This window comes from Oryctolagus cuniculus, chromosome 13 (genome assembly GCF_964237555.1).
Source record: "Oryctolagus cuniculus chromosome 13, mOryCun1.1, whole genome shotgun sequence".
In the NCBI taxonomy this organism is placed as follows: domain Eukaryota; kingdom Metazoa; phylum Chordata; class Mammalia; order Lagomorpha; family Leporidae; genus Oryctolagus; species Oryctolagus cuniculus.
The window spans coordinates 43,307,443-43,323,624 of record NC_091444.1 but is presented as its reverse complement, the minus strand read 5'-3'; the positions used below and the strand labels follow the sequence as shown (position 1 = coordinate 43,323,624).

Below are 16,182 nucleotides of genomic sequence, written 5' to 3'. Positions count from 1 at the left end.
ACTATAAATGAAAAGCAGTAGACATTGGATGTATTCAACTGATCTTCCATTTCACAACTAGATGTCAGTGTTAACATACCTGATTAAATGTCTCAGGTGTGATTATAGTGAGGTAATACAAATAGTTACCTATATAAGATATAGGTCAGAAAATAAATGATAAAGAAGAAAAGAATGAAAAAACTACTTTCCTTATTTCAGAGATCTAATTAAATCATTTACATTTTTAAAATGCTGATTTACCCTAATTTCCAGCAGCCACAGATAACGTTGTATGAACAATTAAAATTTCTTTTTTGTTTATTTGGTTAGGAGAGTCAAGCAGGGTATGAACTTTTACCTTTTTACTACCACCAACCAGAAGTCCTTTGCTATAGCTTTTCTAGAAAGGGTGATCAGAAAAAGAAGGAAAATTATTGCTATTCAAATGTTATTGTGTGTGTGTGTGTGTGTGTGTGTGTGATTTAGAGAGAGAAAGAGAGAGTCTGTGTATATGTGATTCTTGTGTACTTTAATATGAAAGAAACTTAGAGCAGATATTATGTATGTGTTTTCAGTGGCATTCCTCACCTGCATTATCTCTCTTGTTACAATTAAGTCTGCCATTTAAATTCAATCATCATAAAAATGGATGTATTCTATTTTTATCCAATATATTGAGTGATATATATGTATGTATGTATATATATGTATGTGTGTATATATATGTATATATATACATACATACATCTCTAACTAGGATGTCTAACTTTTTTTTTTTTTTAACCTATGCTTCCCGTTGACAAATGAGATCCAGAATACTAACTGAAATATCATGAGTAAAATCCAGGCAAGGTAAAATCGAAGTACTCCAAACACATACCCTCCCTCTACTTCCACCAAAATATCTTGAAGGATCTCTTCCCTTAATTCTCTCTCTTTCAGTATTACTACTTTTGGATCACTTAAGTAATAGAATTCATATAGAGAAAATGCTTTAAATTTTAATTCTCTTTGAGACTGAAGAGTAATAGTGTATACTAGGAAATATCAAGACAGCTTGTTGGGGTACGTGTTTGGACTACTGGTTCACTATCTGTCTGTCTCTCTCCCTGTGTATCTGGCTTTCAAATATAAATAAAAATATTTTTTCAAGTTTGAGAGAACTACAGAATTTTTTTTTGAACTTTGTCTTTGGAGTTCAGTTTAAAATTTTAACAGAATTGACAGCTTTACTCTTTAAAATTTTTATATATAAATTTAATGCTTTCCTTAGAAATATACCTATTTCTCCAAACAATTCTGTCTTGAAAAGATAGTTGAATTAGTATCATTAATTTCTTAGAACAGGCTGATTATTCCTAATCCCTGAATCCAAAATGCTCTAAAATCTAAAAGTTTTTGAGCATTGACATGACACAAATGGAAAATTCCACATCAGATCTCATACGACAATTTGTAGTCAAAATATAGGTGTCATTTTGGGGCCGGTTCTATGGCGTAGTAGGTAGAGCTGCTACCTGCAGTGTCAGCATTCCATGTGGGTGCTAGTTCAAGTCTCAGCTGCTCCACTTCCGATACAGCTGTCTGCTATGGCCAGGGAAAGCAGCAGCAGATGGCCCAAGTCCCATAAATGCTGTATAAAATTACCTTGAAGCTTGAAAGGTGTATATGAAGCAGATGAATATCATATTTAGATTTGGATCCCATCCCTATGATCTCTTTTAATGTACTCATATATACAAATACTTGACAGTCCAAAAAAGTCTGAAATCTGAAATACTACTGATTCCAAGCATTTTAGATAAGCAACACTCAGCCTGTATATTCATTTCTGTTAATGGAAATAACTTTTTAGGTCATGCAGTAGACCATAATTTTGTAGCAGTCTAAAATCCAGGCACCAGTCTATACAAATAGTACATTTGCTTATTTTTTTTTAAAGATTAATTTATTTGAAAGGGAGAGTTATAGATAGGAAGAGTCAGAGGGAGAGAGAGGTCTTCCATCCGCTGGTTCCAATCCGCTGGACTGGAAAAGCAGCAGCCAGAAATGAGGTGCCAGCACTGCAGGTGGCGGCTTTATCCACTAGGCCAGAGTGCTGGCCTGCTCATTGGTTTTAAAAATCTGTGTTTCAGGGGCTGGCACTTTGGCATGGCGGGAAGGGCCGCCTCCTGCAGTGCTGGCATCCCATGTGGGCACCGGTTCCAGTTCCGGCTGCTCCACTTCTGATCTGGCTCTCTGCTATGGCCTGGGAAAGCAGTGGAAGATAGCCCAAGTCCTTGGGCCCCTGCACCCACATGGGAGAACTGGAAGAAGCTCCTGGCTCCTGGCTCCTGGCTTTGGATCGGCACAGCTCCGGCAGTTGTGGCCATCTGGAGAGTGGGCCAGCGGATGGAAGACCTCTCTCTCTGTCTAGACCTCTCTCTGTAACTCTGCTTTTCAAATAAATAAATAAATAAATATTTCTCTTAAAAAATCTGTTTTTTCCCAAAAACATATTTAGCTCATCAGATTTTGCATCTCTATGAAAAACTCTTTTGGAGGTTGCTTTTGGTTGGTTTTTATGTTGGTATTATGACACATAATACAAGAACATAAAAGTAACTGTTGATTAGATTAAGCATAGCGGGCTTAATAGGTTTTCAATCAACCTGAAAAAATAAAAGTTATGTTAACTAAGAACTGACAGTTCCAGTTTGCTGCATATATATAGTTGAAACCAAGCAGGCTACATCAGGTTGCTTACAGTATATCTTTTTTTTTTGACAGATAGAGAGAGAGAGACAGAGAGAAAGGTCTTCCTTCCATTGGTTCACCCCCCAAATGGCCGCTATGGCTGTCACTGTGCTGATCCGAAGCCAGGAGCCAGGTGCTTCCTCCTGGTCTCCCATGCGGGTGCAGGGCCCACGCACTTGGGCCATCCTCCACTGCCCTCCTGGGCCACAGCAGAGAGCTGGATGGAAGAGGAGCAACCGGGACTAGAACCCAGCACCCATATGGAATACTGGCGCCACAGGCGGAGGATTAACCTAGTGAGCCATGGAGCTGGCCCCACTGTGTATCTTAATTAGCAAAATAATAAAATAGGAACCTTATTTTTATTAGAATGCCTGAGGCAGGGAGAAGGAGTAGGAAAGAGGGCATAAATGGTCCTAGCAGAGTGACTTAAGCCTAGCTGGCACTTAGAAATACTTAGAGATATTAATGCGTTTGTCTTCTCTGGACTCATCTCTTCTATGTCAGTGTTAGCCTATGTTAGTTCTCTGAGTACGTGGGCCTTTCTCTGTGGCCCGTCTCCGTGATCTGGGTTTTCTTTCTAGGTGCCTGCTGTATGAGCCCTAATCTCACACTCTATTTTCCCTTACCCTCTTTTGATATTTGGACTAAGCTAACCATTAAGTGACAAATGGTTATGAAAGAAATAGCTATTTGGAGCTACCATGTAATGTTTTACCATATCTTCTCTGCTGATTTTCTTAAAAAATCTTAAATACTTTTGTTTTAAATTCTATATGTGTTCTCCTGGTTTGGCACAGAGATACATATAACTTTCTTTTTTTTTTTTTTTTTTTTAAAGATTTATTTATTTATTTGAAAGGCAGAGTTACAGAGAGGCAGAGGCAGAGAGAGAGAGAGAGAGGTCTTCCATCTCCTGGTTCACTCCCCAATTTGCTGCAGTGGCCGGAAATGTACCAATCCAAAGCCTGGAGCCTGGAGTGTCTTCTGGGTCTCCCATGCAAGTGCAGGGGCCCAAGAATTTGGACCATCCTCTCCTGCCTTCCCAGGCCACAGCAGAGAGCTAGATTGGAAATAAAGCAGCCGGGTCCCAAACCTGTGCCTACATGGGATGCCAGAACCGCAGGCGGCGTTTTCATGCACTATGCCACAGTGCTGGCCCCGACATAACTCGTTTTGAGGAAGGGAGTGGTAATTGCAACAGCTATAATTTCAGAGATCAGACTTTGGCTGCCATAACAGATATTGAAATTCTCTGGATCTGAAACCATTTTGAAAGTACTTTTTTCTTTAGCAGCAAGACAGAAAGGCAGTGAAGGCTGTATAGTTATTTTCCTTATTCTTCTCAGATTTGCTCTTGTTCTGTCAATATTTGAATTGGTTGGTTTGTGAGCCTTTTACATTTGGACACCAATTAATTGTTCACCTAAATTAAATACTTTCCTAAACTTTAAGTGGGTGAATTCAGTGGTATGCACATTATATATCAATAAAGCTGTTATTAACTTTTCTTTTTAATACATTTCACTTTATCATTACAGAAAGCTGTGTTCCTGCTCAAGTGGTGGCTGCAATTGATGTAAACACGGTCGCTAATGAAGTATATGAGTATAATTTTCCTCACACACTATTACTAGCCAAGACCATTGAAGTGAGTAATTATTTATTAAGTATAGAATAGGAAAATGTGGTTGAAAAGCCAAATATTAGTTTTTACTAGCCTAATTAGAAGATAAGTCATATATAAGTAAAGTTTAGGAGAAGAGATTAGTATTTTATATTCTATCAGAAGAAAACAGGCTGTTTTCAAAAGAATTTCCACCTTAATTGAGGAACAGAGAGAGATCAGTTTTTTTATGTCTGAGGGGAAAGGGGTTGAGGTTTAAGTTGCTTGGTTTTTAAATTGTTGATTCTATGGTGATATTAACCTTTATTTAATTCTTTGCTTTCAATCAATACTCACACAACATTTATAAACCATGTGGTGAAAACAGGGGACACAGTCATTGGCTATTACTTATTGAGTGCTAAGCAAACCTGTCAAAGTTAACCCTTTTCACCTATCATGAACTCAGCAGAAGTATTTAACACTCCTGTACAGTGAATGATTTTAAAAATAATGAAGTTATGCTTTGCCTCCCTATTTCTTGTTGTGAAAAGTTTTACATACTTATGTGCAGATCTTTATGTGAACCTTTGTTTTAATTTCTTATGGATAATAGGTAGGAGAGGAATTGCTCAGTTACATTTTTTTTTTAATTTATGAAAAAAAAAAACATTTTACAAAGTGTTTTTTACCATCTTACAGTCCCAACGTCACTGTTTAAGTAACTTTCATATCCTTGTCAACACTTGCTGTTGTTAGTCATTTACATGTTAGTAATTTTATTAAGTGTCTAGTAGTATGATTTTAATTTTCATTTATTTGATGACTAATAATATTGAATTTCTTTTCATGTACTTATTGGCCATTTTTCTAGCTTCTCTGTCAAGAAGTTGCCCAATTTTTATGATTTAGGTGTTTCTATTATTTAGTTGTAAAAGTTTCTTATGTTTTCTAAATTCAACTTATTTGTCAGAAATAAGTATAAGTATCTTGTCCATTTCTGTACCTTGTCTGTTTTTTTAGTTCCTTAACTGTGTCCATCGAAGTTTAGATGTTTTTATATAATATATATATAACCTCCTATATATGTGTGTGTGTATATAAATATATATAAATGTCATGTTTTTTGTGTCCTAAGAAATCTTTGCTTACCTTATTTTCTCCCAGAAATTTTATAGCTTTGATTTTGACTTTAGGGTCTGTGATCCATTAAAGATTATTCTTTTGTGTTCAGTGTAAGGTATGGGTCAAAGTTTATTTATTTTTTCCAAGGGAATATAAACTTGTCCCAGCACTTTCTGCTGAAGCTTGTCCTTTCTCCAGTTACCTTGACAGCCCCCTGCCCCTTTTTAAAGTAGATCATGTACTTATATATGTGGGTCTATTTCTGAACCCTCTCCTCAGTAGTATCTCCATATTTATTCAAATACTAGTAATGCACTGTTTTGATTGTTATAGCTTTATAGTATATACTGAATTCAGTCAGTGTAAGTTCTTATACTTCTGTTTTCCTTTTCCAAGATTATTTTGGTTGTTTTTTACATTTCTTTTGTATGTTCCTTTTTATTTTATTTTAAAAAATTCATTACATTTATGTTCAAATTTTAGAATCAGTTTGCCAGTTCTACAAAAAGATACATTGATTATTGGTCAGTTTTGAGACAATTCAATCCTAGTAAAACTTGATTTTTCAGTGCATGACACAATATCTTCATTTATTTATGTCTCCTAAAATTTCTATCAGCAATATTTTGTAATAATTAGTGTGTAAGTCTTACATGTGTGGTGATTAATTTATCCCTAAATATTTATGGGTTTGATGGTATTACAAGTTTTTTAAAAGGTTTTTGCTGATTTATTTTGTTTGACACAGAGAGAGAGAGAGAGAGAGAGAGAGAGAGAGAGAGAGAGATTTTCCATACTCTGGTTTACTTCCCTAATGTCCACAACAGCCAGGGCTGGGTGAGGCCGAAGCCAGGAACCTGAAACACAATCTAGGTCTCCCTAGAGACCTATGTGGTAGGGACTCATGTTCTTGAACCATCATCAGCTGCCTCCCGGGGTTGTCATTAGCAGGAAGCTGGTTCAGAAGCAGAGTAGCTGGTACTTAAATCAGGCGACTCTGGTAGGGGATGTGTGTGTCCTATGTCACAACTTAAGTGCTGTGCCAAATATCAGCACCTATGGGACAGTTTTTCACTATGAATCTTTTCCATTTTATGTAGTTAGTTATTTTTTAAGGATTTGTTTATTTATTTTAGAGGCAGAGTTACAGAAGGAGAGAGAGAGAGAGAGAGAGAGGTCTTCCATCCGCTGGTTCACTCCGCAGCTGGCCACAATGGCCAGAGCTACGCCAATCTGAAGCCAGGAGCCAGGCGCTTCTTTTGGGTCTCCCATGTGGGTGCAGAGGCCGAAACACTTGGGCCACCTTCCACTGCCTTCCCAGGCCATTAGCAGAGAGCTGGATTGGACAAGGAGCTTCCAGGACAGGAACAGATGCCATATGGGATGCGGGCCCTGCAGGCAGGGGCTTAACCTACCACGTCACAGTGCTGCCCCCTCCATTTTATTTAATTTGTCAAATTTATTGACCTAAAGTTTTACAGATTTCATGACATTCTTTTTCTGTCTGTATCATCTGTAGTGATATTCTCTCTTTCATTTTGACTGTTAGCACTATTATTCCGTTGCTGAAACTAGGGATTTACCCATGGATCTTTTTAAGTAACCGGGTTTGGGTGCAGTTGCCTATCTTTTTTTTTTTTTTTCCATTTGCTTAATATTTTACTAATTTCTTCTCAACTTTATTATTTCCTCAAAGTTTATCTTTAGTTATCCTTCTTTTTATACTTCCTACATTGAAATTTGGGGATCATTCTTTTAAAAATATAAACATTTAATTATCTTTTTTTTTTTTTTTTTTGACAGGCAGAGTTAGTGAGAGAGAGACAGACAGAGAGAAAGGTCTTCCTTCCGTTGGTTCACCCCCCAAAATGGCCGCTACGGCCAGCGCGCTGCACTGATCCGAAGCCAGGAGCCAGGTGCTTCCTCCTGGTCTCCCCTGCGGGTACAGGGCCCAAGCACTTGGGCCATCCTCCACTGCCTTCCCGGGCCACAGAAGAGAGCTGGACTGGAAGAGGAGCAACAGGGACATCTGGTGCCCCGACCGGGACTAGAACCTGGTGTGCTGGCGCCGTAGGCGGAGGATTAGCCTAGTGAGCCGTGGTGCTGACCTTAAAAATATAAACATTTAAAGCTAAAAATTTTTACCAAGTTTTGGCTGTATTCCACAAATTTTCCTATGTCATATATTCACTTTAAGTTCAGAAGATTTTTAATTTCCTTTTTAGCTTGTGTGTTATTTATGATTTTAAATTCCAATTATTTGGGAATTGTCTACATAACTCTATTGCTGATTTCTAAGTCTGTGTAATCACTGTTGTGCTCCATATGTTTCTAGTTATTTTGAATTTGCTGAGGCTTGTGTTTTGGCCCATGGTGCAGTTGGTCTAGTAAATGCCCTGTGTGCTTTTAAAAAGAATATGTGTTCTATTTTGGTTGATTATAAGGCCTTATAACTGTCTGTTAGGTAAAGTTGGTTGATAGTGACATTCAGTTTTTCTATATCCTTATTTATATTTTTTGTCTGCCTTTCCTATCATTTGCTGAATAAAGAGTATTATAATCTCCCTGATATAATTATGAATTTGTCTATTTCTCCTCATTGGTTTTGTTTCATTTTGTCTGAAAGCTCTGTTATCAAGTATTCTCTTTATTTGTTTTCTTCATTGATTGATCCTTTTATCATTATTAAATGTCCCTCTGTCCCTAGGTATATTTGTTGTTCTGAAGCCTACTTTTTCTGATATTAGTATAGCCATTTCAGCTTTCTTAGGACTAGTGTTTGTGCTTATATATTTTTCCATTTAAAAATTTTATCATACATATGCTTTTTTTTTTTTTTTTTGACAGGCAGAGTGGACAGTGAGAGAGAGAGACAGAGAGAGAAAGGTCTTCCTTTGCCGTTGGTTCACCCTCCAATGGCCGCCGCTGCAGCCGGCGCACCGCGCTGATCCGATGGCAGGAGCCAGGATCCAGGTGCTTTTTCCTGGTCTCCCATGGGGTGCAGGGCCCAAGCACTTGGGCCATCCTCCACTGCACTCCCTGGCCATAGCAGAGAGCTGGCCTGGAAGAGGGGCAACCGGGACAGAATCTGGCGCCCCGACCGGGACTAGAACCCGGTGTGCCAGCGCCGCAAGGTGGAGGATTAGCCTATTGAGCCACGGCGCCGGCCCATACATATGCTTTTTTTATTTAAATTGCATTTATTGTATATACCATATACTTGGGTTTTGCGTTTTTTTTTTTTCATTCTGACAGTCTCTGTCTTTCCTTTAATTGGAATCTTATAACATTTAAATTTAATCTTATCAATGTTGTTGGGTTTAACTCAACTATCTTGTTATTTGTTTTCTATTTATCTTATCTGGTTCTTGTTTCTTTTTTCCTCTATACTTTCATTCATTTGGATTTTTTTAAGATTTCGCTAGTTTTCTTTTTATTTTATTTTATACTCATAAGATTAACCCTACACTAAGTAAAGAATACAAAAAAATAGTAATAAGATAAAAACAGTTGCTCAACAGTAGAAATAAGAAATTATCGAATCTCAGAATGTCAATTTCATTCATATATATTACATTTTTTTGTGCTCTATTAATTACCACACATCAGGGAAAATGTATGGTATTTGTCTTATTGGGACTGGCTTATTTCATTAAGTATATTGGTTTCCAGTTGCATCCATTTTGTTGCAAAAGACAGGATTTCATTCTTTTTTACAGTCGAATAGTATTCTATTATATATATTATATATACCCACAGTTATTATTATATATAATATATATCCCACAATTTCTTTATCCATTCATCAGTTGATAGGCATCTGGGTTGATTTCATATCTTAGCTATTGTACATTGAGGTACAATAAACATGAGGGTGCAGATAACTCTTTCATATATTGATTTCATTTCCTCTGGATATATTCCCAGGAGTGGGATGGCTGGATCATATGGTATACTTATTTTCATTTTTCTGAAGTATCTCTGTACTATCTTCCACAATGGCTATACTAGTTTACATTCCCACCAACAGTGGATTAGGATACCTTTTTCACCAGATCTTCACATGCGTTTATTTAGTTTTTTGATTTCTGTATGGGAGCCATTCTAACTGGGGTGAGGTGAAACCTCATTGTGGTTTTGTTTTGCATTTCCCTGATGGCTAGTGACCCTTCATATGGAAACACAGAATACACCCCTACTCCAATAGCTAAAGCAGTCTTAAACAACAAAAACAGCCAGAGGCATCACAATAGCACATTTCAAGACATACTGCAGGGCAGTGATTATCAAAACAGCCTGATACTGGCATAAAAATAGAAATGTAGATGAATGGAATAAAATAGAAACTCCAGAAATCAATCCACATATCTATAACCAACTAATATGACAAAGGAGCTAAAATCAATCTCTGGAGAAAGGATGGTCTCTTCAATAAATGGTGCTGGGAAAATTGGATCTCTATGTTTAGAAGTGTGAAACTAGACCCTACCTTACACCTTAATGCAGAAATCAACTCATAATGGATGAAGAATCTAAATCTACAACCTGAACCATGAAATTACTAGAGGATAACATTGGGGAAACTCTGCAACATATTGGCATAGGCAAGGACTTGTTGGAAAAGAACCCAGATGTACAGGCTATCAAAACAAAAATAGACAAATGGGATTACATCAAGCTAAGAAGCTTCTGTACTGCAGAGAGAATACTCAGCAAAGTGGAGAGGCAACTGACAAAATGGGGGAAATATTTGCAAACTATGTAACTAATTAAGAATTAATATATAGAATCTATAAAGAACTCAAGAAACTCAACAACAACAAAACAAAGAATCCAGTTAAGAAACGGGCAAAGGACTTTACAGGTCTTTTTCAAAAGCGAAAATTCAAATGGCCAACAGACTTATGAAAAAATGCTCAGGGAAATGCAAATAAAAGCCCTATTTTTAATGATGAACTCTAAAGAAGAAAGAGTATATCGTGTCTAGGCCAAATGTATAGGAACTACATTGAGGGTCATGTTTAAAAAGGGAATACAGGCTAGCGCCATTGTTCACTAGGCTAATCCTCCGCCTGTGGCGCCAGCACCTCAGGTTCTAGTCCCTGTTGGGGCGCCGGATTCTGTCCCAGTTGCTCCTCTTCCAGGCCAGCTCTCTGCTGTGGCCCAGGAAGGCAGTGGAGGATGGCTCAAGTGCTTGGGCCCTGTACCCACATGGGAGACCAGGAGGAAGCACCTGGCTCTTGGCTTCGGATCAGTGCAGCACGCTGGCTGTAGCGGCCATTTGGGGGGTGAACCAATGGAAGGAAGACCTTTCTCTCTGTCTCTCTCTCACTGTCTGTCTGTTAAAAAAAAAGGGTGGGGGATACAGGTGCCTATTCTGTGGTGTCACAGGTTAAGGTATTGCTTGCTATGCTGCCATCCCATGTCAGTAGGCTGATTTGAATCCTGGCTGCTCCACTTCTGATCCAGCTTCCTGCTAGTGTGCCCTCTCCCTTTCCCTTTCCCTTAACCTCTTCCTCCTCACCCTCTCCCTGGCTCTCTACTTTTCAAATAAATAAATAAATTCTAAAGTGAAGAAATGAATAGTGGATAGAGAGATGGACATTTGGTGTAGCATTTATAATAAATACTATGTGGAACTCCCACATCTCACATCAGAATTCCTGGGTTGGGATTCCAGCTCTTACTAGTATATACCTGAGAGGCAGCAGGTGATGGCTCAAGTACATGCGTCCATGCCACCAACAGAGATCTAGACTAAGTTCCAGGCTCCTGGCTTCCTCCTGAAACAGCACCAGCTATTGCGCACACATGGAAGAACCAATAGATGGAAGATCTCTCCCTCTGTGTCTTTCAAATTAATTAATTAATTTTAAAACATTAAAAAGAAGATAGAAGATTAATGGGGAACTGAAGAATGATGAGAGGCTTTAGGAAGTTTATGTCCTATACCACATGTAATAGTTATTTGGACATGCGTTTTGTGCAAGGCATTGAGTTCTTAGAGAAAATACGTATTTGTCTAAGATACTAATTTTGTCTCCAATAAACTTACTAATTACTTCAGAAGTTAAATTTAGTATTCTTTAGGACTTCTGATGGAATGTGGCATAATAAAGATACTCTACTTCCAAATTTCTGCTTCTTTTTCTAATAGAAATAAGAGAAGCGAAAATTATAATGAAAATGATTTATCTATAAGCCAAAATAAAAAAGATAATTATGAAGACTAGAGCCGTAATTGAAAGAGACAGAGACACACTTGAAAAGGATAGTAACTGGTCAATGTATCATGTTTGATAAATAGAAAGCATTATTGATAGGTAGGCACTTAAGAGTTTCCTAGACTGGATTCTCAAACCATTAATTATAAAATTCTCCATGCAACTGATTCCAGAAAACAGAGTGCTATTACATCTGAGGCATCACAGAGGCACAAAGTGCTTGTACTGTTCTAACTCTGCTTTGGCTGGCTCTGGGACCTTGAAGGAAGTTGCTTAATGTCTCATAGCTTTAGCTTACTACTGCATTTCCTTTCCAAGATTGTTTCTGGAAGTTAGTTTGACTAAAATTTACTTGAAAAGTATTGTGTTATGTAAACTGTTATAATTTCTGTTATATTTAGTTATAATTACCATTTTTCTTTCTTCATTCTTTTGATATTTTCATATTCCTTTTCCCCCAAATGTTTATTCCTTAGGGCATTACACTAGAAGAATTTGACAAGTTATCTTTCAATATGATTTTAATGAGCCCTCCATGTCAGCCATTCACAAGGTATGTGCAATTAATATTTTTATGTTGAGAAGGAGTACTTAATGATGTCCATCAACTGTAGCTTTTAGTCTTGAAATTTTTCCCAAATAATTCTGTTCATTTACTCATTTACAATTCAGCAATAATCATTAAGTAAATAGCAATTATTGCCAGAAGAACAAAATAATTTGATAAACAGTAGATATGGAAGACTGATAGGTTTCTTTTATACCTACATAAGAAAATATTGATTTCTGGCCTAAATTACCTTAATTTATTTAAACTAATGAGCATTCAGGAATAACTTTTCCAATCCTGATTAAAGTGGATTTCCATAATGAAAGTCCTAAATTATTTAAATGTAACATTTAAAAACAATTTAAACATGCATTTGTGCATTTTACATTTTTAAAAATTTCTGTGTACACTTAATTCTGAATTCTGGAATACCCACATTGCAGTTTCTTCATTTGAAAATTATATAGTATTTATTTGATTATATCTCAGGGAGTTATTACATCTCAAATAAAATCTTGACTAATTTACCTTCATTTTAGACCTTTGTAATAACAATAAATTATTTTTAATACTGATCATAATCCTTTAAGTCTTACAGGGAACATATCATTTAATTTAACATGCTTATAGGCTGGGCATTGCTGTTATCATTATTTTACAGTTGAGAAACTGAGACATAGAAAGGTTAAGTAATGTTCCCAAGGATACAAAATTAGGGACAGTTACAGCCAGAATTTATGAATCATTTTATCTATTCCTGTTTTAATATATATGCTTTAAGTGGAATATAATGTAATAAATATTCTAATTCAAATGAATATTGTCATGCTAAATTTTACAGCTCCTTAGGAAACTGATTCCATGAGGATTTGTTCTACTGTTTTATTGCCAGATATCATTTTTGATGCTGTAGATCTTGTTTTTAGAGAGCTTGTAGTCTAATGAAAATGATTGACAAATCACATTTTATAATGTGAAATAAGATATATAGTAAAGGAATACTGAAAAGTGCCAGGAGATCACAGAGGAGAAAATGGCTTGCTGCATACCAGGAGAGGAGAATTCTTTCAGAGGTGATGTCTGAACTGAGGTTGAAAGCAGATTAGGAGTTTTATCAGAGAAGGGAAGGAACACCTATATAAAGATGCTGTCAAGCATTTGTAAGGGTGTGGACTGTTGAGTGCAATGTGTAGGATAGGACAGAACGCAGTTCCAGCACAGGGAAGCTTCCTATGTCATTGCTTTGCCTGCCCCTCTCCCAACCAAAATATTTTCCCTCCTACTACCCCAGCCACGTGTTAGCCCAAATCTAGCTGCTGAAGGCAATGTAACTGATTGTGTAGTCATTATTATTAAGATCTTATGGGAAAGAGGCAAAATAAGAATTGAAGATTGCTGTGGAATCTGTTAAGTCCAGTTTAATCTGCTAGCTGAGCCTCAGATCCACTGATTGTTTTGGTCCTGCTGGGAGATATGAGGAAAGGAAATGCTGTCAAGTAACTTATTGATTACTATGAAACTAATAAGTAACACAGATTTAGATCTAGGTCCTCTGTTCTCCTACTCAGAACCAGTCCAAGCTTCCTTTCGGCTTGATCCTTGATCATGTTGCAAGCCTCACTTCTAAGACCAAGTGCTCACTCTAATACTGACTGTTTACAAGACCCATCTTGACCCTAGTTGATCTAACCAAGCTGTAACTCCTGCTTGTCCTATGGCTTAAGTCTTTCCTATTTACTTGGACAAGATTGTCTGAGTCTTACCTACTTCTTTTATCTGCTTATGTCTTGTTTAGTCACCAATGCTATCAGCTCCAGGTGGCTACCCTGGGGCCCATTCATCTGAACTGTTGTCTTACTTTGGTCACAACGAAAGGTGTCCTGGGCCAATTTGTGTGTGTGTGTGTATGTGTGTGTGTTAAACAGGATGATTTTAAGGGAGTAATTATTTTTCTCACTAACTTGTACTTTTTTGTTTCAGGTAAGTTAATTATACTGTTTTGCAAAAGTAACATTTTAAGTGTATTGATATCAGATGCAAGGTCTTTTTATTTTTAATTCAATGAGTAAATGCTTTTAGTTTTCTATAGCAACAAAGATAATCATTTTTTGTGAAGATCAGCTTATTTTAATTCTCTGCTTTGACTTTTTAAAAGTGATCTAATATCGTTATAGAAGATTCTTAATATATGTTTTTGTGCTTTCTTTATTACTTTAGAATTGGCCTGCAGGGTGATATGACTGATCCAAGGACCAATAGCTTCTTATATATTCTAGATATTCTTCCCAGGTAAAATCATAGATTCCTGTTCAAATTTCCTTTATTACTTTTAAAGATTTATTTATTTGAAAGGCAGAGTAACAGAAAGAGATGGACAAACACAGAAATCTTCCATTCACTGGTTCACTCCCCAGATGGCCACAACAGCCAAGTCTGGACCAGGCTGAAACCAGGAGCCAGGAACTCCATTCATGTCTTTAACACGAGTGGTAGGGCCCAAGTACTTGGGCCATCATCTTCTGCTTTCCCAGGCCAATAGCAGGAAGCTGGGTGTGAAGCAGAGCAGCTGGGACTGGTGTTCAGATACAGGATTTTGTTGCAAACTGGCTTAACACTATGTGTCACAATGTCAGCCCTGTTACATGCTTGCTTTAACTGAAAAACTGTGGGTCTAGAAGAATGTTATGTTTTTCACTTTGTAAAGATTAACATTTTATATGTGCTCCCTTCAGACACTATTCACATCACTTTATCTTCTTTTGCCATGACTAGTAGAATAACTACAAATGTTTCAAGTTTCTGCACTTGCCACCATAGTGAGTGACAGGGAATCACAGTCTAATATCTCAGTTCTGTTACTTGTGCTCATAGCAGTAATTCAAATGATGCTAATGTTGTTGATGAATGTTGTTACTGATGGCCTGGAAATGTGTGCTAACCCTGGAAGCTGCCATCTTTTGTGAATGAAAGTTCTTTGAGTTGTGCAATGCAAAAGCCTTGTGCAAACCCATGTTTTGAGAAGCTTGAATGGAAATTAACATTTCCTACTTACTTTGTCAAATGTGCCCTGCTTATGGGGAAATGTGAGTAAAATATGAATTGTCTTTAACATATAAAATTCTGTTGTAAAAAAAAGAATTCAGAAAATACTTACCTCATATTTTCCATAGTAATCATTTTCTTTGCTTTTTACTTCTTAGTAATGAGATATTTGGAATTCCATTTGTTTTTGTTTTTTCAGATTACAAAAATTACCAAAGTATATTCTTTTAGAGAATGTTAAAGGTTTTGAAGTATCTTCTACAAGGTAAGAACTGTATTTGTCTTGATACATCATAGATATGGCATATTTTATAGTAGGAATACTTACGAAAACAAGATCTGAAAAAATGTGCATTCTGACATTTCATATGTATTATATATTTTATTCATTTGTATTGATTTTGACTAACAATGGAAAATATTTTATATAGCTTTGTTTAGCTGATTCTCTCCCATTTATATATGTTTGAATTTTTCCAGTATGAGTACTTGTTTAAATGAAAACATTTCCTTTTTTTTAAACATGTGTCCTTAGAGAAAACAACACTTTTTTTTTCTATTTATTTATTTGATAGGTAGAGTTATAGATGGTGAGAGAGAGAGACAGAGAGAAAGGTCTTCATTCCGTTGGTTCACCCCCCAAATGGCCGCTACGGCCAGCGCACTGCACCAATCCAAAGCCAGGAGCTTCTTCTTGGTCTTCCATGCGGGTGCAGGGCTCAAGCACTTGGGCCATCCTCTACTGCCTTCCCGGGCCACAGCAGCGAGCTGGACTGGAAGAGGTGCAACTGGGACTAGAACCCGGCTCCCATATGGGATGCCAGCACCGCAGGCAGAGGATTAACCTAGTGAGCCATGGCGCCGGCCCCTGAAAATGATATTTCTTAATTTAGTCACTTCTATTGATGTCTGTTTCT

At 37.1% G+C, this 16,182-nt stretch overlaps 1 protein-coding gene and 1 long non-coding RNA gene across 20 annotated transcripts in view; one reads left to right on the top strand and one right to left on the bottom strand.

The window, feature by feature from the left end:
- LOC127483443 (uncharacterized) overlaps nt 1-16,182 on the bottom strand; it is a 65,503-nt gene that overhangs the window by 10,576 nt on the left and 38,745 nt on the right. The window lies entirely within an intron of this gene.
- TRDMT1 (tRNA aspartic acid methyltransferase 1) overlaps nt 1-16,182 on the top strand; it is an 80,160-nt gene that overhangs the window by 42,525 nt on the left and 21,453 nt on the right. For 17 of the 19 annotated variants that reach the window (XR_011381483.1, XR_007909665.2, XR_011381486.1 and 14 more), the window contains 4 exons: nt 4,260-4,369; nt 12,150-12,226; nt 14,441-14,512; nt 15,465-15,530. Coding sequence is in view for 16 of the 19 variants with exons in the window: in XM_070055455.1 (XP_069911556.1) it covers nt 4,260-4,369; nt 12,150-12,226; nt 14,441-14,512; nt 15,465-15,530 (325 nt within the window). In the remaining 3 variants the exon portion in view is untranslated. The remainder of the gene's footprint in view (nt 1-4,259; nt 4,370-12,149; nt 12,227-14,440; nt 14,513-15,464; nt 15,531-16,182) is intronic. The other 2 variants (XM_070055463.1, XM_008268300.4) reach the window with 1 other exon arrangement.